Raw genomic sequence first — 27,445 nt, 5'->3', positions numbered from 1 at the left:
ACACCCCAGTGTGACCCCTGAACACAGTATTATGCCCCATAATGAACACCCATGAACAATTATAATACTCTGGGGTCTTTTCAGACCCCAGAGAATAATAATCAGAAACCCGGGGTGGATACAAGCATAAAACACACTGTAACTTACCTATTTCCGACTCCTCTGCAGTCCTCGGCGGTGTCGGCTTTCTTTAATGACGTACTTATGTCACATGACCCGGGACGCAGGCCCGGGTCATGTGACATCAGGGACGTCACACAACTAGGCCCAAAGCCTGCCCGGAGCATGGAAAGGCCCCCAAGTATAATGATAGTGCTTATGGGGCCCGCAATGTCACGTACCGATCCCTGCCCTGCCAAGATCGTAAGTAAATAGGGCCCGTTGCCGGCTGGAGTAACTCCAGCCAGTAACGGCCTATTAAAAAAAGAAAAAAAGAATGCAGGGGTAGTAGCTATCGCCGGGCCTCTAATATTCCAGGCCCTGTGGCAGCTGCTACCCCTGCTACCCCGGTAGTTACGCCACTGGGACTGAGTAAGATAGCCAACGTTGCGCTCCTCCATGTCTTTCAGTCCCACAGACTTTGAATGGAGTGGCTCGATCAATGCTCCATTTAACACGGAATATGGGATCCTTATTTTCTGTCTTTGATGCAGTTTTATCGATGGGACCTCAAAGCAATCAGAAATGTATTAACATTCATGTGGATAACCCCATGTGGATATTATTTTTATTTAATTATAACGTTTACAAAAATACTTAATACAAATAGAAAAAACCATAACAAATCAATATTACAATGAATATAAAAAATACCATTTCCGCATTGTCCTCAAGACCCCTTGTGATTGGTTGGGGTCCCAGCTCCTATATTGATGAGTATTGCTGATGTGCAGTTAGGAACAGGTCAGCAGATGCTCACACTCCCCTTTACAAGAGCAGAAGATATCTGTATTATAATTCCACATACAGTCTATATAGAAAGATTAGTATACAGTACACCGCACTACGCCATGTTTCTTATCTGACTAACGCTTGTACAGAAAGCTGGATGAGCTGCACATCAAAACCATTAATTAAAAACCCCTTCATTATATTTAATGATTTCCATATTAATGTTCATGTAAAATGACATTGCACGCATCCGCAAAGCTTGTTTAATAGCACTTATTAGTTGCATCATATGCCTTGGTTTGATTTACGCTCCTTGGAGAAGGTTCCTCAATTAGATTAAATCACAATGTTCAAAGTCGACAAGTACAGATAAATGGCCCATAAAAGAAGACGGCTCCTTTTTCTTTCAGCAGCCTCCACACGCCCAGATATTTTGGAAAAGGTTCTAAGTTATTTTGTGGTGAAGCGATAATACTCTTTGAAATGTGAAATGTCTCCAGTTCTGCCCATAGGCTTTTTCGTCTCTGTTCTTTCCAGGTATAATTAAGGTCAAGACTACTGCTTATCAGTGATTCAGCATGGAACATCGTATTAACTGCGAACATACTTTTACAGTACTCTTATAGTCAAGTTCCTCCATCAAATGTGCTGAGATTTCTGTAGGTCTCTACTGTGCCTATAGGTAGCCATACACATGACATGAAAAGGAGTCAACAGCCACCAAGATTGCTTCTAAACCATATGGAGAAAATATTGGGGCATACCACTTAATCATAGAATTTAGGCGTTTCATTCAGCCCTATTGCCTTTGCACAGGTGGGTCGTTCTTAAGAACTCCACCATGACTTCCGGCATTGAGCTGTAATAAGAGGCCACCACTGCGACAAGTCAGTTTGTGAAATGTCTTCCCTCCTAGATATTCCAGCATTAACTGTGAATGGTATTGAATCGTGGAAGCATATAGGAACCAAAACAACCCAAGTAAAGTTACCGAGCTACGTCAACAAGTGCTGATGCCCATAGTGCATAAAACTCGCCAATGGCCTGTTGAATAACTGCAGAGCTCCAGATCTCCTTTGTCATTAACATCAGTATAAAAACCGTGCTCTGAGATCCTCATGTCATGGGTTTCCGTGGCCAAGCATTCAAACTCTACATCACCAAGCAATAATGTCAAGCGTCAAGGGGTAAAGCACAATGGACTCTGGAGCAGTAGATATGTGTTCTGTGGAGTGACATGGAGGAGTCTGGATTTGGTCAATGCCTGGAGAACATTAACTGCTGTCTGAATTGTGTCAACTGTAAAGTTTGGTGGAGGTGGGATAGCACTAAGGCGTTACTTTTCAGTAGCTGGTCCAGGCACCTTACTTCCAGTGAAGAGAAATCATGATGCCTCATCTCATCATGACATTTTGGACAGTTTTATTTCTCCAACGTTTTGGTAAAAGTTTGGGGATGTCTTTTCGGTTCTAGCATGACTGTGCCCCAGTACAGAAAGCAAGGTCCATAAAGGTATAGTAGGGTGAGTTTGAATGGAAGAACTTGACTGGCCCGCACAGAGCCCTGACCTCAACCCCACCTGTGGACTACACAAGAACAGAGATTGTGAACTAGTCCATCTAGTCCAACATAATCTGACCTCACAAATGGATGGATAACTAAAAATATCCACAGACACAATTCAAAATCTTCTAAAACTCCATCCTAGAAGAGCAGAAAACTGTTATTACTGCCAAGGTGGGACCAACTCCATAGTAATGCATATGGCTTTAGAGTGGTATGTCATAAAAACTCCTTTAGGTATAAAGTCTACGTGTCGCAATACTACTGTCCATATAGAGTATACAGTAATAACATCCACAAATATCTATGGGTTCCTGTTTATGGATCCCTACGACTGGAATATTCTACAAAACATTAATGTGGTCATGTCTATGAGCCCTACTGCTGATGGCGGGCTACCTTTGGCTTATCATCAGGAACCCTTCAACTGAAAAGAAATTATCCAAATCAGACAATCCCTTAAAGTAGGTGCCAGTCCTCCTAAATACTCCTTGGGAAGAAATCTGTGAGTAATCTTTCATAAACCACCAATTGACTAAGACAATGGATTGCTCCAAATGTTCTTCTGTTCCTTATTGTATAAAACATTGGTGTCTTGTAATTACAAAATCATTGCATTGTGTCCTAATTTTGTTCCTAGTCCAATACTCCATTGTCAAAAATAATTTTGGTCTGTCAAATGTATCGCATTAACACAGCAGGGAGAACGTTCTGTTAATCATCGTAAGAACATTCACCGTCAAATCAGAGGAAAGCAATTCATGCTGACAGCAAGATGACAATGTAAGATTGTTCCCTGTCTCCTTCTCATCACATTGAGCATTCCTTCATCATTTCAATGTCCAACATTTGCACATAAAGCAAATTAAAGACATTTGTATTTTTCTAAAATCTTCATTTCTTGGATTGTTTTTTCGTTATTGTTCAGGGAACTAAGTTTTATATAGAAATTATATGCGGAAACTTTTAAGGTGACCAATGCTTGCCGTAGAGCCATGACCTAAAGATCCAACATCTTAAATGGACAATTTCAACCAAAAAATGTAACAAAAGATTGTTTTAGTCAACCAAAGGCACAACATCATCATATGGCAACAAGTTGGCTATGCTTGAATGAGCTGTCTTTGAAGAATTGTTCCTAGAAAGATCATCCATCCTACAATCGGTGTCATTGACCATTGGTTTGACTGACTCTATTGGCCAATGTGGAATAACATGGGTATACCTGTCTGCAAAATTATGTCTCACCAGACGGCTGATCATTCAATGCTTTCCCAACCATCAACTTACTTCTATCTAAAGTGTGTCCACCTTTATACTATTTCACAGCCTTGACATCACATGGACAGGTCCACCAGACTACCAGAGAATCTAACTCTGACAAATTAATGGTCTCCAAAGGTCTATCAAAAGACATCTCCATTTGGAGTTGACTTTGAAGACAAGGACTTGCCACTATTTTTCAGATGATGTTCAGAAAAATGAAAAGAACCGAGTTGTTAACCATTGTCATTGGCGTTGTTACTTGTCAAGGTTATCTGCCTTGTCTTCTGCTTTCTAGATTATTGCCCGGGGTGCTATGAGCCAATTAACATTAGATGGGGAGTTGATGTCATTCGACTACATGTAAATTTACATCAACAGGAATTCATTGGGATCATTGAATGCTTGTGGCCATGAAGAGGTAGCTCTAATAGTTACAGACATGACCTCCCTTAGAGCTGTTGGCTTGAGATGAGTGACACAAGATGACCAAAATACATATAGCAGTGATGGATGATTGTGGTGTATATGGGATGCAGTTACAAACCATACAGATTTCAGTATACTATACACATGGTAGCTTGCAGTATGTCCAAGTCTCTAAAACTGAACCATGCGTATAGGTGAAGAAGGTTTAGAGAGGTGGCAAATATTTTGATAAGTGGTAGAGATCTACCAAACCAAGCTACAAAACCATCTTAAGACATGATGGCCTCAATAAGATCTTACACACATGGTATGGCAACTAACATATGCCATAAGGTATATATAAACCAACAAAAAACTGCTTATGTGTACAGTCATGTGGTAGTGTGTATGAGGACTAAGACTGTCCAGAAAGGATAAGTGCCTTTAACTGAATAACGACTATGTATTGTTAGGAAAGCAATGTTGACTTTTACTATGGCGGACTGTCCTTAGGAGAACTCAGACTTGCAAATATTTTCCCATTCCATATTTTCTGTGTCTTAGACGGCGAACATTTTACAGCATCAGTAATTTGTCAATCACTCTGCTCAGCTCCGACAGTGAAACTGAACAGGCAGCTCGGAGCACTTAGGTGGATCATGTCAGAGGTCGCCTTGTGTAAAATGTAATGCTTGGCTCTACATCGCTGTATTTCATACTGCTCTCAAGTACTTGTACTAATTTATTATTCCTTCTCACTTTTCCCCAGACTGGGCGGTTTTTTGGAGAAATTGAAGGTGCTGTGATGAACAAGTTGTTAACAATGGGTTCATTTAAAAGGTAAGGATTGTGATGAGGAACGGAACGGTCTGCACTGTCAGAATTTCAGATACTATAAAATATATGTCCACCATTGAATGTGCCTACTTTAATACTGATGAGTCATTGCCTACCAAGGAAAAGCCTTTTATTTTGAAAAAGTCCCAATTATGTTTACTTTCACCTTTTTTTAGACATGTAAGGGGCCATCTGTTTTGGAAAACCCAGTTTAGATACCCTATTACAGAATTAACCATAGATTCATGTCTGTGAAGGACCCTCGTAGAGGGAAGACTAGCCTTATTTTAGAAGGCCAAGCATATCAATGCATTACAAAGACAGCTCTTTGATTTTTTATAGGAATATTGTAATGCTTTTTTTATCCTGTGGTGGTGCTGCAGGGAAATGTAGTGTTTTTGTTTCACTCCACAGATTACATCTGATCACTGGAGGTCCTACCAGAAGGATGCTCTTTAATCCACTTATTGTCATGGTACCTGTCCAACAGAGGTTGTCCAAAGTACACTATCCCTTTAATTAGGAGCTGCAGGAGCAAACACTAAAAGGCCATTTCTGCTGTATGATTATTAGTTGCACCACCCACTCCAAAACAGGTACTGAACATCTCAAAGTAAGCACACGAGATCAAATAGGCCATAGGGAGGCATTTATCAACATAATAACCTTCCTGCCTTTTACACCTCAGCAAATGGAAGCTATCTGGATGGACAAGAAGTGGGCAGGCATGAAGTGGAAGGCCCACCTCAATGGTAGTCTTGGTCAGCAAAGTACCCCTACCGTATCGTCGAACCCACGCCAACGCAGCATCAAAAGACACATAAGATACAACAGAGAGATCAGGGTCAATGCTGTCATTAACTGACCCACCCTCGGGATGCAACAGGTGATGAATGAGGTGGAATTCATTGGGCTCCTTCTTTGGGACTACCCCTAGGGGGGAAATCTGCAAGTTCACCATCGGGGGGCAGGCAAACAGACCTGTCATACGCCCCATTTCCACCTCTTTCGGCAACTTTTACCCCAACACCTCGGGGTGAGCCAGGGCAGATACCAAATTCCAGGGCTCTCTCCCCCCACCCAAATTAGTACATGGGATCCAAAAATCCTGGGAAAACCCACCCTGCAACAGAGCTGATTTATTTGGATAGAGCGCAAGATACTCCGACATCCTTTCCGCCTCACCAGCGTCTCCCCTCATCTAGTCAGTATCACCCCCTTTCCCTTCTTAAAGTATCGGGAGAGGGCGTGCACACCACCACAACCGGAGTATTCATTCTTGAAACAGCAATTGTTGCCGAACTTGCACTGGCCCTCATTAAATTGCCAGCAGCAACCCCACCCACTTGCAGCAGACCGTCCTACTGCTGAGCCCAAACTGCCAGCTGTGTCCCGAAAGGGCTGACTACCATCCTTCCCTAAGGGCTGCCATCAGCTTCATCTAGGAGTTGATGTCCTTTTGATCCCACCATAGAGAGTGACAAACCACTTTCCATTAATGGAAGTGTTCGTCATACAGGAGCCCCACATTACCCCCCGAGCAATTCTCCGTCACCTTTTCACCACTCACACTGGCCGGAATTGCAAAGGCCTGTAACCAGTTTGAGAAGGTCTAAGGAATAAGGTAGTAACTCCGATGTTCCTCCTCCTCCTTCTTACTTTCATTGGGCTTCACTCTTTCATTTCCACATATTCTGCTTTCCAAATTTTTTCCTGCTCTACCTGCTTCAAATAGGCCCCCAATAACCCCTCGAAGCACGCATACACCTCCCTTTTTGTGGAGTCCACCATACGAAAATCCTTCTGTGATTTGATCACCCCAGATGCCGCACCCTCTGCCACTGCGCCAGACACCCCGGCCGCAACTGGGGCCACAGCTAGAACTACCAAGCCCCCCACAACCCCCTGGGAACACCCTGCAGGAAAACCTGTAACCCCTCTAAAGTAAGGCCTGGAGCCTCCCCAGGAAGGGCTGGTATGTAATACAATATGTAGGGCTATGACTGGAAGTCAGTTATTTTTTTTTTTTTTTTTTTGGGGGGGGGGGTTCTATTATATCATTCTCCTGAATTAATTTTTAAGTGACCTTTTTGTCGAACTTTTCTATGTAAACACCTTTTTTTTCCTGCCATACCATTTGCATAAATATAGTTTTTTATTTGTAATATTTCAATAACTATATCGTCACCACGTAAATATTCCATCAGACGCGACAGGTTTTACGTCTCTGCAGTAACTCAAGAGACTGAATGTAACAGTAACATCAAAAGCCGGGAAACACTTTGTAGTTGGGTAATTACTCAAATTTCCTCTTCCCTTGTCAAACGACATTGAAGCTTTAACAGAGTATACAATGTAAACATGACTCTGTACACTCTCTGCAGTGTTAGCATGGGGCCACCATAGCAAAGCTGATCTAAGTACTGAAATATTTTTTTACTTTGCTCTTATTGTCTTCAGCGTCATTTGTCAGTCCAGGTATTTCAAGGCTAAAAGAGTGAAATTGCTAGAGACGTTGCTAAGATTAGGGATTTTCTATACAATAAAACTGGACTATGTACAGCCTTATATCTTGCCTGGTTCAAGTCCCCGTGTACAGGGTAGATGCCCTGTAGTCTTTGCCTCTCTAGCCCCAGATCTCCCTAGCTTTTCAAGTGTCACTAGTGCTAGTTTTTTAATACCATACTTCAGCCACCCATTGTGTTACCAGTGGCATAACTATCGGGGTAGCAGGGTTACCAGCTGCCAACGGGGCTCAGGACATTAGGGGCCCGGTGACAGCCGCCACTGCTGCGTTTTTTTTTTCTTAACAGGCCGATATCAGCTGGAGTTACTCCAGCTGGTAACGGGCCCTATTTACTTACCAATCCTGGCAGGGGCCGGGATTGGTAAGTGACAGTGTTTTTTATGTTTGTATCCCATCTCGCTCTCCAATTATTATACTCTGGGGTCTGACAAACCATCACCAGATTTGGCTTCAGGTACCATCTTTATGCTGATGACACCCAATTATACACATCTTCCCATGACGTCACCCCTGCACTAATACAGAACACCAGCGACTGTCTCTCTGCTGTCTCAAACATCATGTCTTCGCTCTATCTGAAACTGAATCTCTCTCAGACTGAACTACTACTGTTTCCACCATCTAATAGACTTCTCCCGAGCTGCACCACTTCTCTGGAATGCTCTACCCCGGACAATCAGATTAACTCCCAATTTCTACAGCTTCAAGTGCAAACTAAAGACGCATCTTTTCAGACAGGCCTATCACAATTCCTAATGTAAACCCTTCCGTACCATAATTATAATCCCCAAAATTTAACCCTCCTCTGTCCCTGCTCCCACATTTCCCCACATGATATGATGCCATTTCAGGCTAACTTTATATGTCCAATCTCCATCCACATGTTAAAGGACACAACTGGTGATGGCTCATAAAGTTTTATGCTTGTGTAATGACAGTCACCTCTATTACAACATTGTCTGACCTCTGTATAAGTAATGCCGCCCCTGCTACCTCTTGTGTCACCCCCTCTACCTCATAGATTGTAAGCTCTTGCGAGCAGGGCCCTCAGTCCCATTGTGTGAAACGACTTTCTTTGTAATGTATCTTTCTGTCTGTATTTGAAGCCTACAAATTGTACAGTGCTGTGGAATATGTTGGCGCTATATAAATAAAACTTATTATCATTAAGTTTATTATTGTTATTGATACATTGTTATTAAATTCTACCAATCATCTATATGTGGAATAGGACCTTTACATTAAAGGCAATTTGTTCCTTTTCCCTAGAATAACCCTGTATGACTACCAAGCCATGTGCAGAACTAATAAGGAGAGCAGTGACAGCGCCCACAGCCTGCTCGATGTAAGTATATCTTCCATATCTTATATCCCTATCCTATCATACTCCACCATACCCTGTTTATTGTTAGGGCTGGAGATTGGAGAAGGTTCCAGGGTTCGTCCACTTGTTTCATTTTGGGCCAAATTTATTCCAGTAAACTATAGATTACACCAAGGCAGAATTACGTTGTTGCCTCTTTGGCACCCAACACTCAATCCTCACAATCCTAGAACCATTGACGCTTCTACTTTTGCAATTGTTTTGTGAGGTATAGGTAAGTGATGCTATTTCCTGTGTTAAAGGGGATGTTCCACAAACATAATATCTGCCACCAGAGGTATAACTTAAAGCACCAAGTGCGAAATCTGTAAGGGGGTCCCTACCTTGTGCCTTTTAAAATATGATGTATTTATTGTTGCATAGGTAGCTTTGGCACCCCTCTCAGAGTCCAGGGCCTAGTAACAACTGCTACTGTTGCATTCCCTCTAGCTAAAGTCCTTAGTGGGTGCCATTGCAGGAGTGTGGAGAGTGAGGCATATGAGTTGCAGACCAGGCTTCTTTTAGAGGTCATGCCCCCTTTGTACTGTGTGGCACTGTCCCTTTGTATTTGGATGCCAGGGCTTAGTGTGATGCATCTTTCCAGTGCAAGCACAGAAATGGATATGGAAAAGGGCTTGGAAGGAGACTTCAGCTAGAGATTTGTCAGTTCTTCAATTCTTGTCTAAGAGGTCTCCTCTTTTTTTTCTGGGAGCCTACTGGATGTTCCTGGAAAGTTAGTATGGCTAGGTGTCTAATCACTGTGGATCCCACTGCGGTGACCATAACAGATCATAAGAACAGGAGTCATGAGTGGTGGTCACACATGGGCACTGCCACTCCATTCAGCTCTATGGGAGGAGTGAGGGTCTTAGCGGTGGGATCTGACGGCACCTCCCTACCATCCATCGTGCCTCTTTAAAGTCATAGCTTGCTTTCTTCAGTAAAATGTGTACTCTGGGCAGGTGAGGAGGTTGTGTATTTGTCTTATGAACAGATGAAAGACATTTTTTCCACATCATTACTGTACATTTCTGCTCTTTTCCAGCCCTATCATGCCTTGTTTGCTGCTGTAAAATGGATAATGACAGAGCTTATCCTGTAAGTCTATTTTTATCATTACAAGGCACGTCAACCCCGCACTCTAAGCATGTTTATTGCATCACAGAAATTAGCAAAAAAAAGCGGAGAGCATGTGCTTACCACACACATCAAGTGCAGTGCAGTCCTCCTAATGTGGACAGATACAAGGAAATAGACTGATGGTGGTTACAGTCTTGTGGTGGGTAATGTCCGTCTGCTGCCTGGGTGGGCTTCCATTGACACATCAAGCCATCCAGATGATTCATTCTCTTACTTTGTGATTTCATGTTCTGTGAAATAGTTTCTTAGATGCTCATGTCAGACTCAACACGAGCTGTCAGGTGTCAGCGAGACGCCGGCTTTGTGCTGTCCGACTGCATACAATTCTTACTATTCAATAGTACAAATGTTTTATGGGAGTCTTTTTACTTAACTCCCGACTGATTTTTTTTGTCTTTTGATATCTTCTCCGAATATATACTTTGCCTGAACCTACTAAAGTTGATGGAGATGTGATAGCAGAATATAATGTAGCTAAAAATCTGGAGATCACACCGACTGGTAAAACAAGAAGGAAAAAACTTAGTGGCTAAAGCTCAGCAGGGCAGAGATATCCCTTACGGAAATGTATTCCATAGATTTAGATTTTCAGATGTATACAAGTGTCCCATATCTGCTCTTTAAGCAGGCCCAATTTAAGGGAGAATTTATTAAAAAAATTTCCATCACCAATTGGCATAAGAAAGTTTTGGAAAATTGCCAATTTTGCAAATTTTTGAAATTTTTACTTGCAATGTGTCAGTTTCACATATTTCACCTGTAGCAAAATCTATGACAAATCTGCACTCAGCACAAGCCGATTTGGTGGATTTTGATGGAAATTCTGTGTAGGAAATTCCACAACCAATGCACTGTATGTCCCAGACGAAAAAAGAAGAGGAAGGCCCAGTATACCAGAATATATTATTCACCAATTATAACATCAAGGCATACAGAAGTAATGTAATGTACATATATGTAATGAAGACCAAGAACACCTGCAAATCGAAAAATAATAAAAATTTCCTACCCATATGAAGGAAACTTCTTCTTCCCGCAATGTTGCGGACAAATCGGTTACATGATACGAGATCATCATCCAGAGTCCCGAAGAATGACCGTGCTTATTCAGATCACTTGACCAATAGGAGAAGTGTGATTGGACATCATAAAACATTGCGGGAAATTTGAAAGTGACTAGTTGTATTGCATACAATTAGCCGTGTATATCCCGTATGTCCTGTATAACAAAGGCGAACTCCTCCTGGTCTCATGGAATATTATACATGTAAAATATGAGGAGATGTAAGCAGGGCCGCCACCAGGAATTTTGGGGCCCCATACACCCCAAGTGTCTGCCCCCCCCCCCCCCATTTTAACACCACTTTATTTTGTGACATACCAATTATGTATTACGTCCCAACTTTTGAAGAATAGAAAGAGGGAGAAAATGTGTGGCGCGCTCTGCGTGCCACAACAAGTTTAGCTCCGCCCACTTTTCTGTAAATTACCTGTAAATTATATGTCCCCCCTCTATCTCTCCCCCACTTTCATATACACCCTTCATCTGCCCACAGTTTCATGTCCCCCCCTCCATCTCTGTCCCCAGTTTCATGCTGTTCTCCCCCTTTTAACTGCCCACAGTTTCATGTCCCCCCATCTCTGCCCCAGTGTCATGCCGTTCCCCCCCTCATCTGCCCCAGTGTCATGTCATTCCCCCTTCATCTGCCCCAGTGTCATGCCATTCCTCCCCCTTCATCTGCCTCAGTGTCCATGCCATTCTCTCCCCACCCCCTTCATCTGCCCCAGTGTCATGCCATTCTCCCACTTCATCTGCCCCAGTGTAATGCCATTCTCCCCCCCTTCATCTGCCCCAGTGTCATGCCATTCTCCCACTTCATCTGCCCCAGTGTAATGCCATTCTCCCCCCCCTCATCTGCCCCAGTGTAATGCCATTCTCCCCCCCTTCATCTGCCCCAGTGTCATGCCATTCTCCCCCCTTCATCTGCCACAGTGTAATGTCATCCCCCCCTTCATTTGCCCCAGTGTCATGCCATTCTTTCCCCACCCCCTTCATTTTCCACAGTGTCATGCCGTTCCCCCCCCTCCCCTTCATTTGCCCCCCAGTTTCATGGGCGCCCTTCATTATGTTAAACACAAAACAAACACTTATTTACACTCACCCTTCCTTCATCGCTCCCTCGCCGCTCCTCTCTCTGACGCTCCCCTCACTTACAGGTGTAAGCGCGATGTGACGTCGTGACGTCACGCACGATATGACGCACGCCGAAGCCGGGCGCAGCATTAAAGCAGGAGCTGAGCTGAGCTCCTGCTTTAATCGCCTGTGTATTCAGCTCAACGGCGTCCGACGGACGCCGATGAGCTGAAATCGGGACAGGCAAGTGCCGGGGGGCCCCAAGAGGCTCTGTGGGCCCCGGCACTTGTCCGACTATACTATAGTGACGCCGGCCCAGGGCACAATTGCTGCTGCGGGCGCCAGGGGGCCGGCCAAAACCGGCCCCCCCCCCCCATTTTTCAATTTGGCCGGGCCCCTGACACCAGTAGCGGTAATACTGCCCTATCGGCGGCCCTGCATGTAAGAAATCATAAGGAATCTAAGAAAGTATCCAAGACAAATGAAAATCAATATCACAGCTGTTATGTGTATGAGTCTCATTTTCTGTTTAACCAATTTCCTTGCCCTATGTAACACCCAATTTGGAAAACTGCTTTCCCTCGGTCTACTATATGCAAATTTGCTTTGTAAAGCATATCATCATCATCATGTGAACAGGCTCGTCTGACCCTTGTAAGACCCTTGTAGACCTGATAGTGTGTTATGGATGTAAACTACTAGCATGTAAAATGGTGTAACCAGACTCCTTCTTCTTAAAAAGTTTGGTGGAAACATTATTAGATGGGACATTGCTTGTGAGTGTGATATCCAGAAAATTGATCTCAACTCGATTAAAGTTATGAGTAAACTTATGGTGCTTATAGCACCCGAACTATACACAATTTTGGAAGCAGAAAGCTCCGATCCCTGTATACTGGATGGGCTCCGTTATTGCAGCTAAGCTCCCATTGACTTCAACGGCAGTATCGGCGCCCAGGCACCATGAAGAGAACAGGTTTAACTGCTTCCGACTATGTATTATGTACAGTACTGGTGCCAGAAGCAGCTCCAAACAGGTGAACAGTGCAGGGGCTGCCTGTTGGCCCCCCCCACTGATCAGACATTTATGACTTTACTAAGGATAGGTCATAAGATCTGATAACCTAGACAAGTAGATGGGATTCTGGCTAATTCCATCCATACATTGCAGAAAAATATCTGCAGGTTACCTGCTGCAATTTCGAAAAAAGTTAAATTTTTGTAACTCACAAATCAATTATACCTACGTAAACACTGGTGTTTTCTTTATAAGTATGATTGAAGCATTAATGTGAATTGGGAAGGTGCTAACACTTGTTGGCCGAAGGTGCTATGCAGCTGACCATTGAATATGCAACAATATATCAATAATAACTGCAGCTAAAAGATCTAAAATAACCAAAGCGGAACGTACAATCACATTTCTATGTCTTCTGTAGATTCCTGGTGGAGTTTAATCTATGCAGCTGGTGGAACTCAGGCCATTCTGTGAAAGGTAACTTTGGAATCTCTTTCTTCTTTTATCATACTAAAACAAGTAGGAACTGTAAAAAACACTTGAGACCAATCCTGGTGTCTTCACGTTGTCACGTTATCCGTTGGCCCTTCTCTTTGGTATGGTATAAAAAAGTGGCAAAACTAATCCCGTAGTTTCTTTTTTTTTTTCTTAATGTAGATTGTGAGCCCCACATAGAGCTCACAATGTACATTTTTCCCTATCAGTATGTCTTTGGAATATGAGATGGAAATCCATGCAAACACGGGGAGAACATACAAACTCCTTGCAGATGATTTTATGCCCTTGGCGGGATTTGAACACCAGGACTCCAGTGCTGCAAGGCTGCAGTGCTAACCACTGAGCCACTGTGTGGCCCCATAATCCTGTAGTTTCGTGTGGAATCTGCGGTGGTGTCCAGTGCTAGACATGTCTAGGAGCTCAATCAAAGAACATTACCTGCATTATTTTTCTTACCGGACCCTTGACAGGTACGAGGCCATACTGGATGCCAATATTCAGAAATCAGATTCCTTGCAGTTCTTCTATGCAAATGGTAAAATACAAAGGCCAGAATGTATATGTAAACGCATCCTAACAATTAAATTTATTTCTAAAAATTTTAGGTCCCCTTTAGGGTGCATTCAGACTACGTAACGCCGGGCGTGTATGAGAGCCGTACACGCCGGCATTACGGCAGACTGCCGAACACTTCCCATTCACTTCAATGGGAGCGCTCGTAAACGCCGCTGTTACGAGCGCTCCCATTGAAGTGAATGGGATGTGTTCGGCAGTCTGCCGTAATGCCGGCGTGTACGGCTCTCATACACGCCCGGCGTTACGTAGTCTGAATGCACCCTTAAGAAAGCTTTTTGTCATGCAAATCTCTTGTATCATCATGGGCTTGAACTTTGAATGGGCTTTCTAAGAGTTGGATAAATCATGGAAAGCCAATGTATTGGAGGTGCCCATATGACTATAAAATACCAAATATTACCAAAAAGGATGTAAAAGATTAAAAGCAAAGTGTGAAAATTTGCAAATTGTATAGTGAGTAAGACATATTTATAATGTAAAGGGAGTCTGTGACCAGAACCCAGCATATCAACCCTACCCTACAGATAGATAGGTTATGGTCACCAGGGTCCATAATATCAACCCCAACTTGCAGATAGGTAGGTTAGTGTCACCAGAAACCAGCATATCAACCCTACCCTACAGATAGATAGGTTAGGGTCACCAGGGTCCATAATATCAACCCCAACTTGCAGATAGGTAGGTTAGTGTCACCAGAAACCAGCATATCAACCCCAACTTGCAGATAGATAGGTTAGGGTCACCAGAGTCCAGCATATCAACCCCAACTTGCAGATAGGTAGGTTAGTGTCACCAGAAACCAGCATAACAACCCTACCCTGCAGAAACATAGGTTAGGGTCACCTGATTCAAACAGTGTTTTCCCCTAGTGGCACACTGCTCTGTTGCTGAGATGTTGCCATTTTCATCAATATGAGCTCCTTGGAGGTAAGCAGCAAAATCCTTGTTGCTCGAAACGGCTCATTTGTTTATTGACAAAAATTGCAACATATCAGCAACAGAGGCAGTGATTCACAAGGGGAAAATAAGGTTTGATTCAGGTTACCCTAGCCTATCTATCTTCATGGCTTGGTTGATATGCTGGGTTCTAGTGACAGACTCCCTTTAATACAATATAATTTGAACTTTCAATGCCATAAAAGTCGCCCCCCTACTACAGTCTATTGTAAACATAGGACTATACAAGGAGGAACCAAACTATAGCCATGGCGGAATGTCACTGAGTTCATAAGGTGTTTATATTGGCTACCATTTTATGGGAAGAATATATTGGCCACCATTGTCATGGGGAACTTCCCTTCATTTTTTTCATTTCACTTTGACTCCTGAACTCTAATCTAGTGTCATCTGTTCTACATCTCCAGTCTATATTATATAATATACAGAATTGATTCTATTCTCCTCCTTAGTTATAGAAATATGGGACAGGAATCGCAGCCCGTTGCACTTCAAACACAAAATTTTGTGGTCTGTCCAAAAAAGGACAATCGAGCTGAAGCCCCCGAGGCCAGTTACTGTACAATAGACTTTACTGGCCTGACTTCCATCGCTACGATCATTATGTCTATTATAAATTGGAAGTCCTTTCCCCTGATTTACTTGCTTGGCCTAGTAACTGGAAATCATCTCTTACTCATCCCTTGCCCGTCGATTACACAAGTATTCATACAATGCATTTCAAATGTTCTGAAAAAGTCTATTTCCCTGCACATGAGCAAGAAATGTGGAACAGATGCGGACAGACAGCTATGAGCACAAAAGTTTTAGTACAATTTCCCAAGTAAAGATTAGGTATTTCCACTGATAGAGGAAAATAGAGCACATCTAATGTTATAGACCACAGTCTGATTTACTGCATATGTATTTCCAAGAAAAGAAGAAAAATAGGAGCCGATTATTAAAGTCATTTACAAAAATTTGCCCCCTGCAGCACAAATGGCATTGGCCTGTTGTACTGATAAATCTGATTAATTTCAGTTTTTATATGAGCACATATGGGGTCGGCATCTTTGTTCGGGGTAGAACTCTTACACATCATGATCAGGAAATCTGCTGTACAAGACAGATAGCTGTCAATCACCGACTAGGACCGCCCAGTGGACTCCTATCCCCAGAATGGGCAGAGATATAAATCATGAGTTATACAAAATGTTTTCCCCTGATAACTATATAGCAAGTAGAGAGGTACAAACCAGTTTGTTCCGAGCCAGGTTCGACCTAAATATTCCAGTTTTATTCTGGTTTTAAAGGGCTCACAATGTACTTTTTTTTCCTATCAGTATGTCTTTGTAGAATGGGAGGAAATCCAAGCAAACACATGGAGAACATACAAACTCCTTGCAGATGTTGTTCCTGGCGGGATTCAAACCCAGGACTCCAGCGCTGCAAGGCTGCAGTGCTAACCACTGAGCCACCATGTTGCCCCTGGTTTTAAAAGGATTCTATCTTTAGAATCCTGTTTTTAGCTAAACCCACATCGGAATAGCCTTAAGAAAGGCTATTCGTCCCCTACCTTTAGATGTCTTCACTGCGCTGCCGTTCAGTCTATATTCCCAGTTTCTTCACTATGGTAATGAGTTTTCTCGCAGCACTGAGGGTGGTCCCCAGCACTGAAACAGCACTGGGGGTGTTCTGCGAGAAAACTCTCCAGCACTACCTCCATCTTCTTCTGGTTCCTCTTTGCCATGTCCTCTGCAATGATTCTTCTTCTGGTGCCTTCTGGATCTAAATCCCAGGCATGCGCAGTCGGGCGAAGCTGACTTCACATGCCTAGGATTTTGAAGACTAGCGCAGGAAGAAGACGTGGCAGAGAGGCTTTCCAGAGGAAGATGAGGCAGTGCTGGAGATTTTTCAAGCTGCAGTGGTGACGCCCTCAGTGCTGTTTGAGCGCTGGGGAACCGCCACCAGTGCTGCGAGAAAAATCATTTGCATACCGCAGAAAACCGAGAATATCACCGGAGTGGCGTCGCGGAGAAGACATCTAAAGGTAGGAGAAAAATAGCCTTTCTTAAGGCTATTCCTATGTGTTAGGGAGAAAAAATGGGAATCTAATGATAGAATCCCTTTAATGGCCGCTACAATATGCATTGTGGTGAAGTATTTTACTAAGAGACCCCCAGATGTCCCCCAAGGTAGAATCCAAGGTCTTCATGTTATACAGAATTGCTCTATCCATATAATTCTTCCAACCAGACCTTACAATACTTAGATGCCATTTGGCATAGTGTAAGATACTGTGAATGGAAAATATCACAATGCAAGGCAATGGATGAATAAAGTCAGTCCTGTATAAAATACAAGATTATTTTTAACCAGTTTTCTACTTGAGGCTGTAGTGTCTCAAGAAAGTCTTAAGACTTGTATATTTTGTTAACGTCCTTTAATCAGTAACAAGTTGTGGACTTGGCCCCGGTGAAGTAGTGTAGACAAGGCTCAATACAGCAAGGCAACTGGCTGCACTATGCAAAACATAGGACTTGGATGTCTTCCATGCCTCATCTTGTCTCCTGAATTATCAGTTGTTTCTCATTCTCCTCCTAACATTTACTGATCTTACCAATATATCAAAATGTGTAATGAGAAGTCTTGGACGCCAACACGTTTTATGATGATATGAAGAGTGACATGGTGCCCTTAGACGTTGTCCTCCATCCGCTGGCCTTATGGGTGAAAGCTGGGCAATGGGCCATATCAATGCTGTATGTAAAGGAATCATAGATCCTATGAATGTTTGGGTGGTGTTCAAGACCTTGAGCAGTCCACTTCAACCCTATTTCATGCCAAGGCAGATCTAGCATACAGAACTTAAAATCCAGATTTTCTAAAACTTAGATGCCATTATATACAGCATTATTATGATGGACATGCGAATTGTATGCAAGAGCTAACTTATATGTTATTCAGATGAGCAGACTTGGAGGGTAGTGTAGTCAAAAACTACTTAGTAAATCATAGGTTGTACTTGCCTTCTGTAGGACATTGTTCCTAGACTAAAATGGGGAGTAGATGGTGAATGGACCTGTTTGTAGCTCAGTCCTATTCAAGTGAATGGGGCTGAGGTGCAATACCAATCACAGACCCTACACAATATAGGGCACTATGTTTGGTATTCAGTGCTTGTCAAACAGCTGATCATGGGATGCTGGATTTTGGGTATCAATATCTTGGTTTTGGAAAACCCCTTTATGTGTGATTTCTTTTTCAGCTCAAAGGCTAAAGCAGACCCTGGAGCCTTGTGATACCGAGTATCCAGCTTTTGTATCTGAGCGGACCATAAAGGAGACAACGGGCACCATTAACTGTGACGATTGCACCAAGTAAGTCTTTCACCAACAGCTGCTTTTGCGTAGTATGAGAAGCCATACATTGGCTTTTTAATGAGTAACATGCCACCTCTCTAATTCTAAGTCATTCCAAGGTCTCGCTTGTAAAATATTTCCATCACAGGCCCCCGATTTTTATTTTCTTTACAGGGAATTGTAAAAAAAAAAAAAAAAAAAAAAAAAAAAGATGCCCTGTAAATGTGGTCAGCTCCGCTGCCGCATAATATCAAAAACATTTTCAACATACAGCATATGATCTCAAGAGAAAATTACAGAAAATCCAAACGGTTACTTATACCAACATCTCCGAGTGATTGCAATGAAATAGATATGGATCAATCAACTTTCATGTTAATCCAATGTGTTCAAAGACCTTAACTCACCTCTGTGCCCCAATGCCCATTGGCTCCTTCCCATCGTACATTAAACATACACTTATCACGCACTTAGAAACATCCTCCCTTGACCCCGTGGTTCTCCAAGACTATGCCTCCCTCTTCCCGTTAAATCTAAGCTGCTAAAACAGATTGTATACAAGTTCTTGATTCACTTCCTCGGTACGTTCTGCTTCTATAAGCTGTCTTTGTAAACCTGAAACTTCACCATCTGGTGTCTCACCTGAGGATTTTGCACGGACAGCAATGTCTATAATGCTTGGCCGGTTTTAAGGAAGAATGGAAAAACAAGAGTGTCATGATCAAAATATCAGCAGTAATATCAGCACATGGACTCTCTTCTATCTATTCCAATAGGTTTTTACAGGGGTTCTCCATTTTGAATCCCTTGATAATTGAATCCCTAATGGGATCGCTGTGATCATCTGGAATTGGTGAGATTGTATTTTACTCCAAGATTAGTGTGCTCACTGGAAGGTAGAGATGAGCATTTGGAATGAACTATATTCATCTTGAAATTTCCAAAAGTTTTGGCGTTTGCCACCCACAAACCACGATTATACTCTGGGTTCTCTTCAGACCCCAGAGAATAATATGTGTCTCACCTCTACCAAGCTCCCTTGTGTTAAAGTGTCATGATGTCAGAATGCCCTATGTGACTTCTGAGGCCCAATTGCAGACCTCGATTCCCCGGAGCCTGTGACATCACGCGGGAGACTGGAAGAGGATGCCAAGAAAGCAACAGACACCATGAGGGAGCCCAGGGGAGGCAAGGTGAGAAGAAGTGTGTCTTATGTTTCTGAACCTCTTCTGGGTCACCACTTAATATATTAAGAAGCTCCAGAATATACCGGTACTTATAGAAATTCTGGATTGGACTGCACTTCAAAACAGATGGACAAACATTGAATATATTTGCAAACTGAATCTTGTAACATCTGCCCATCTCTAGTGGTAGGGAATGTCCAATCCAAACTTGTATCGATGGATATCCAAGGAACACAAGTGTAAGGTTAATTTTTATTGATCACAGGTAATAAAATAACCAATATAAACCCATCCATAATCCGTAATTCTTCTTGGTAGAGATAGGTGGAGCTCTAGATATTACAGCAATGGCTGGCTTGTCAGACATTTATGGAATGGTAACATTCAGGATATGCAGGATCTGGATAGACATAATCTTTGAAGAACTTGGTAGTAAAGGTTCAATTTGCTTGCAGTGCCATCACAGAAGAAATGAAGTATTGCACAGTGCCCCTTTCAATGGGTTGTCTGTGTAATGCAATACAAGACTTCCAAAAACTCCACCAAAAAGAGAGACGCTCATTGTAACAACTCTCCAGTATGTATCTCTATCATGATAATTAGAGATGAGCGAACACTAAAATGTTCGAGGTTCGAAATTCGATTCGAACAGCCGCTCACTGTTCGAGTGTTCGAATGGGTTTCGAACCCCATTATAGTCTATGGGGAACATAAACTCGTTAAGGGGGAAACCCAAATTCGTGTCTGGAGGGTCACCAAGTCCACTATGACACCCCAGGAAATGATACCAACACCCTGGAATGACACTGGGACAGCAGGGGAAGCATGTCTGGGGGCATAAAAGTCACTTTATTTCATGGAAATGTCAGTTTGCGATTTTCGCAAGCTAACTTTTCCCCATAGAAATGCATTGGCCAGTGCTGATTGGCCAGAGTACGGAACTCGACCAATCAGCGCTGGCTCTGCTGGAGGAGGCGGAGTCTAAGATCGCTCCACACCAGTCTCCATTCAGGTCCGACCTTAGACTCCGCCTCCTCCGGCAGAGCCAGCGCTGATTGGCTGAAGGCTGGCCAATGCATTCCTATGCGAATGCAGAGACTTAGCAGTGCTGAGTCAGTTTTGCTCAACTACACATCTGATGCACACTCGGCACTGCTACATCAGATGTAGCAATCTGATGTAGCAGAGCCGAGGGTGCACTAGAACCCCTGTGCAAACTCAGTTCACGCTAATAGAATGCATTGGCCAGCGCTGATTGGCCAATGCATTCTATTAGCCCGATGAAGTAGAGCTGAATGTGTGTGTTAAGCACACACATTCAGCACTGCTTCATCACGCCAATACAATGCATTAGCCAGTGCTGATTGGCCAGAGTACGGAATTCGGCCAATCAGCGCTGGCTCTGCTGGAGGAGGCGGAGTCTAAGGTCGGACCTGAATGGAGACTGGTGTGGAGCGATCTTAGACTCCGCCTCCTCCAGCAGAGCCAGCGCTGATTGGCCGAATTCCGTACTCTGGCCAATCAGCGCTGGCCAATGCATTCTATTAGCCCGATGAAGTAGAGCTGAATGTGTGTGCTAAGCACACACATTCAGCACTGCTTCATCACGCCAATACAATGCATTAGCCAGTGATGATTGGCCAGAGTACGGAATTCGGCCAATCAGCGCTGGCTCTGCTGGAGGAGGCGGAGTCTAAGGTCGGAACTGAATGGAGACTGGTGTGGAGCGATCTTAGACTCCGCCTCCTCCAGCAGAGCCAGCGCTGATTGGCCGAATTCCGTACTCTGGCCAATCAGCGCTGGCCAATGCATTCTATTAGCCCGATGAAGTAGAGCTGAATGTGTGTGCTAAGCACACACATTCAGCACTGCTTCATCACGCCAATACAATGCATTAGCCAGTGCTGATTGGCCAGAGTACGGAATTCGGCCAATCAGCGCTGGCTCTGCTGGAGGAGGCGGAGTCTAAGGTCAGACCTGAATGGAGACTGGTGTGGAGCGATCTTAGACTCCGCCTCCTCCAGCAGAGCCAGCGCTGATTGGCCGAATTCCGTACTCTGGCCAATCAGCGCTGGCCAATGCATTCTATTAGCCCGATGAAGTAGAGCTGAATGTGTGTGCTAAGCACTGGCTGGAATGTGTGTGCTAAGCACTGGCTAATGCATTGTATTGGCGTGATGAAGCAGTGCTGAATGTGTGTGCTTAGCACACACATTCAGCTCTACTTCATCGGGCTAATAGAATGCATTGGCCAATCAGCACTGGCTAATGCATTGTATTGGTGTGATGAAGCAGTGCTGAATGTGTGTGCTTAGCACACACATTCAGCTCTACTTCATCGGGCTAATAGAATGCATTGGCCAATCAGCACTGGCTAATGCATTGTATTGGCGTGATGAAGCAGTGCTGAATGTGTGTGCTTAGCACACACATTCAGCTCTACTTCATCGGGCTAATAGAATGCATTGGCCAATCAGCGCTGGCCAATGCATTCTATTAGCTTGATGAAGCAGAGTGTGCACAAGGGTTCAAGCGCACCCTCGGCTCTGATGTAGCAGAGCCGAGGGTGCACAAGGGTTCAAGTGCACCCTCGGCTCTTCTACATCAGAGCCGAGGCTGCGCTTGAAGGCTCATCACGCCAATACAATGCATTAGCCAGTGCTGATTGGCCAGAGTACGGAATTCGGCCAATCAGCGCTGGCTCTGCTGGAGGAGGCGGAGTCTAAGGTCGGACCTGAATGGAGACTGGTGTGGAGCGATCTTAGACTCCGCCTCCTCCAGCAGAGCCAGCGCTGATTGGCCGAATTCCGTACTCTGGCCAATCAGCGCTGGCCAATGCATTCTATTAGCCCGATGAAGTAGAGCTGAATGTGTGTGCTAAGCACACACATTCAGCACTGCTTCATCACGCCAATACAATGCATTAGCCAGTGCTGATTGGCCAGAGTACGGAATTCGGCCAATCAGCGCTGGCTCTGCTGGAGGAGGCGGAGTCTAAGGTCGGACCTGAATGGAGACTGGTGTGGAGCGATCTTAGACTCCGCCTCCTCCAGCAGAGCCAGCGCTGATTGGCCGAATTCCGTACTCTGGCCAATCAGCACTGGCTAATGCATTGTATTGGCGTGATGAAGCAGTGCTGAATGTGTGTGCTTAGCACACACATTCAGCTCTACTTCATCGGGCTAATAGAATGCATTGGCCAATCAGCGCTGGCCAATGCATTCTATTAGCTTGATGAAGCAGAGTGTGCACAAGGGTTCAAGCGCACCCTCGGCTCTGATGTAGCAGAGCCGAGGGTGCACAAGGGTTCAAGTGCACCCTCGGCTCTCCTACATCAGAGCCGAGGGTGCGCTTGAACCCTTGTGCAGCCTCAGCTCTGCTACATCAGAGCCGAGGGTGCGCTTGAACCCTTGTGCACACTCTGCTTCATCAAGCTAATAGAATGCATTGGCCAGCACTGATTGGCCAGAGTACGGAATTCGGCCAATCAGCGCTGGCCAATGCATCCCTATGGGAAAAAGTTTATCTCACAAAAATCACAATTACACACCCGATAGAGCCCCAAAAAGTTATTTTTAATAACATTCCCCCCTAAATAAAGGTTATCCCTAGCTATCCCTGCCTGTACAGCTATCCCTGTCTCATAGTCACAAAGTTCACATTCTCATATGACCCGGATTTGAAATCCACTATTCGTCTAAAATGGAGGTCACCTGATTTCGGCAGCCAATGACTTTTTCCAATTTTTTTCAATGCCCCCAGTGTCGTAGTTCCTGTCCCACCTCCCCTGCGCTGTTATTGGTGCAAAAAAGGCGCCAGGGAAGGTGGGAGGGGAATCGAATTTTGGCGCACTTTACCACGCGGTGTTCGATTCGATTCGAACATGGCGAACACCCTGATATCCGATCGAACATGTGTTCGATAGAACACTGTTCGCTCATCTCTAATGATAATCAATTTGCTTATATGCATGGAGGTAAAAACATAATCCAAAATATTTAATTTTCATAGGATCTCATAATTTTTTGCAAAAGCAAGTTTTATTTCTATAAAGAATCATACATATGGCCATATTAAAATCCCCCAACCTTATGGAGTCATAATGGGGCATCCATAGACTTCCATAGTATTATAATTTGATTCAGATCCTATCAGATTCTCTACGGATTGGACAACACAAAATTGTACATCACGTATTATGAAGAATATCTTCCATATACAATGACATATAAATCATAACATGGTGGCACATGGGATGGCTTGGTTCAAGAATAGATTTTTACTTACCTGGGGACTTTTTCTAAAACATAAGTATTAAAGCAACATCCAACTAGAATCTCACAACTGTATTTCTACTATCATTGTGAAGATGATGAATCCACATTCTGGGACTAGTTGATCTCCTAATATTACTAATTGAGCGTTATTAGATTAGTTGGAGGATATGTGGATGGTCTCTTCGGAAGGTCTAGTAGTAGACGTCTCTGCTAACGTCTATAGCGGGTGCAGCCGTCGGTTCCCCGTGCTGTATTGTCCATACTTTGTATGGAAATATTGAATGTGGAATAGCTGTGCCTGAACATCATTCTGGGTATACAACTATCCTAATTCAACATGACAAGAGCAGATTTAAGACCTCAGGTTTTGAGGGTAATTTTAGGACATGGAATCTCTTTCCAAAATAACCACATAATGCAGCATTTGGTCTACAACCCATTGGAAACTGAGTCAAGTGCAAATTATAGCATTTTAAGGCGACTAAGATCTTTTTTTATTTGTAAAGAAAACATTTGTGTCTTTCAGAGTGCAGTCCAAACTGATCTCAAGGCATCCATTATTTTGCAAATGCACCCAACAGGAAGCCATAAACTACACCCGTGATAAACCTCTAATGAGAGCACAATGATGGCTCTTAAATGCCCTCCGTGGGTATTAACAATCGCAATATTGTCTTTCGCATAAACACAAATATGTTTCTTTCAAGTGTCTGATCCCAGAAAAGCCTTAAATAAATGGAGATGTGTGTGAAGTGAGATACAGATTTGGTCTACCTTTAACCATGCACCAGTATGAGGCTTTTTTCTGGTGTGAGATTATAGCCTTAATCTGCCGCGTCTCTATTTTAAGTCCACTGGGGCAGATACCACAAAACCTCATACTTCTTAAGGAGCGCATAAGAAGTTTACTTCAATTAGACCAAGTATGGGTCAAACAAAGTCTTAATTTCTCAATGATGATCTCAGTGGAGACACAACAAAGCCCTTTGTGCTGTATGCATAGAGCCTTACAGAGTCCAAGGGCATGACATGAAGCTCCTGGACTCCAATGCAAAATCTCTAATAGGCCCCCCAAGCAGTGTCAGTCCGAGGTTCCTTAGGCCCCCTGGATAAAATGATTCTGAGGGTCCCCCTTAGACCAGAGTATCCTTCAAATCATGGTGTCTTTGTCAGACCATTAACGTGTTGGCGCCTGGAATCAATGGTAGATCCAACCAATCCAACACATCCTACAAGTATAATGTATTACTTATACTAATAGTCTCCTCTTTTTGGGAAGAGACACTGTATGGTAAGAATCCTAGACTCAGATGTGACCACCTCAAGTTACACCCCTGACAGTACTTTAATATTTAGACCTTTATATGCTGCCATTTGATGCCCTTGGACAACAATATATAACAACGATAATATCGGCTATCCAATAAAATCTTTGTATTACTTTATCCCATGGATTTCTCTGGAATTCAAGAGACAATGCCTTAATATAACCTAAAAGGCATATGGAATAGTATGGTGCACACAGTTGCCCCATATCATAGCTCAAGATACTACAGAGGTTATACAGAGCCCACAATTTGGTCATGCACATGGTATGGGGTGTCAGAAAAATAAAAGATCAAATCTCCCTGGAATACAAGATATATAAGCCCTTGAGCTACCCTATAACAAGTTGTTAAAAATTTCTTGTTGAAAACTATATTTGGAACACCAGATGGTAAGCAATAGTGCTGCCAGTGAGCAGGTACACCCAAAGGCTTAGAAGGCCTGTTCACAGTATGGAAGTCATGGCATGACTAGGGACAGTAACCATTCAGGAGTCCAGAGGAATTGGGGAGATAATCCCTATTACATCGACCTATTAGTTGTCTTCGTGTTCATTGCCTAGAGGTGAATTCACAATTCTGTTAGTCTGTAAAAAACACACATCCCTAAGGCTAGGTTCACTCCTGCCCCTGGGTTCCATACCTGAATCCTCTTAAAAAATGTGGATCCTTTTTCTGGCGGAAACCAGATAGATCCCATTATAGTCTGGGGGGTCCGCAGGTTCACCTCTAAATTCAGGTTACCATTCTCTGGGTCTGCTTGGAGACCCAACGAACGGAAACCCGAACGCAGGTGTGAACCTAGCTTAAGGCTGGGACTACAGTTAGACTTTTATAACACTACCAAAAAATCACTATGAAATCGCAGTCCATAAGGAATACATTGAGTATATTGAAAATCTCTGCGAAATTGCTACAGTCAAGTTTCTTAGAATCAATCAAAATCACAAATATTACTCTTTGGCTCTCTAGGAAGTAGTTTTGAAATTATTTGGTGATCCCGGCAAGTAGCCAGTAAAAAAAATTGCTAGCCACTTCCTTTTTTCCAGTGATTTTACAGATATCCATACGCAATACTCAATACATTGCCTATAGTTAGCATTTTTTTGTATCATTAAAAGTCTAATAGTGTAGCTGTACTTCTGTATATAAGATTTTGCTACATTAGATGTAGATAATAACCAAAGTAAGTTCTCTTCAGGAACCGAGCCAGCAAAGAAAGTTTAAAGATTTCAGCTCTGAAGCCTACATAACTGTGAATGCAGCTTTGGACTGTAATACAGACTGTAATTCAAAATCCGTACAATAATACACACACAGCTACGTGTTTTTGTGTAGATTAAATACATAAATAGTGATTTATTTTTTATTGGAAAAGTCCTGAAATGCTTTGAATTCCCTTAGAAAAATGCTGATTTTTTTGTGAGGACAGTGAGGTTGAAGTGCGGTGTGCTGATTTTCGGACTGAGGAGATGAGTTGAAAAGGGCGGTATGAAAGTCAGAATTTATACACGTGTGAGTGCCCTCGAGTCGCTGGGCTTCACATAATAGTACACTTTCTGTACTTTTATTTGGTTTTGTATGATTTGTTTGGCCTATGTTTTATTTTTTCTGCAGGTTTCACAATGTTTTCACGAGCAGGCTAATTTCTAATTGGCTGAAATAAAACATGTATTATATGGAATGCGAAGGCCCGGCTTTCTGAATTTTTACATTCATGGCTAAACGCGGTCCAGTAATCCAGCAGACTTATAGGCCGACACGTTCGGCATAATCAGGATACAGTACAGTCTTATTAAGTTGATGGAACCCGAAATGAGCACAATTAACATAAAAATGTCACTATTTCTAAGCTTTGGCTGCCCCGGTTAATATTTTCGACATGTTATATACCTTTCTTTATTAAATTAGTCTGCTATTCCATTCATCTTAGAAAACAGGCGGAATTAAAAAATATTAGGTCTGGCACGACAATATATTGTCTGAAAAGAGTCGAGTTATGCGCTTGGACTGTCCCGAAAGTGTTTGATGTGGGATGCGAGGTACGTTTCCCAGTTTTCTATTGCGAGAGTTTGCAGAGACGTTGCAAGGAGTGATATGGTAATTTGTATCCGCTGCGGTGCCATAAATATATGGACTT

General features: G+C 43.2%; 1 protein-coding gene across 2 annotated transcripts in view; it reads left to right on the top strand.

Annotated features, from left to right (window-relative positions):
• The window catches only part of CACNA2D3 (calcium voltage-gated channel auxiliary subunit alpha2delta 3), a 662,271-nt gene that overhangs the window by 614,285 nt on the left and 20,541 nt on the right, over nt 1-27,445 (top strand). For both annotated transcript variants that reach the window (XM_075287892.1, XM_075287891.1), the window contains 5 exons: nt 4,895-4,965; nt 8,759-8,834; nt 9,898-9,950; nt 13,566-13,621; nt 18,423-18,534. In XM_075287892.1, coding sequence (XP_075143993.1) covers nt 4,895-4,965; nt 8,759-8,834; nt 9,898-9,950; nt 13,566-13,621; nt 18,423-18,534 — 368 coding nt within the window. The remainder of the gene's footprint in view (nt 1-4,894; nt 4,966-8,758; nt 8,835-9,897; nt 9,951-13,565; nt 13,622-18,422; nt 18,535-27,445) is intronic.

This window comes from Leptodactylus fuscus, chromosome 9, assembly GCF_031893055.1.
Source record: "Leptodactylus fuscus isolate aLepFus1 chromosome 9, aLepFus1.hap2, whole genome shotgun sequence".
Classification (NCBI taxonomy): Eukaryota; Metazoa; Chordata; class Amphibia; order Anura; family Leptodactylidae; genus Leptodactylus; species Leptodactylus fuscus.
This window is presented reverse-complemented; position numbering and strand designations above follow the sequence as displayed.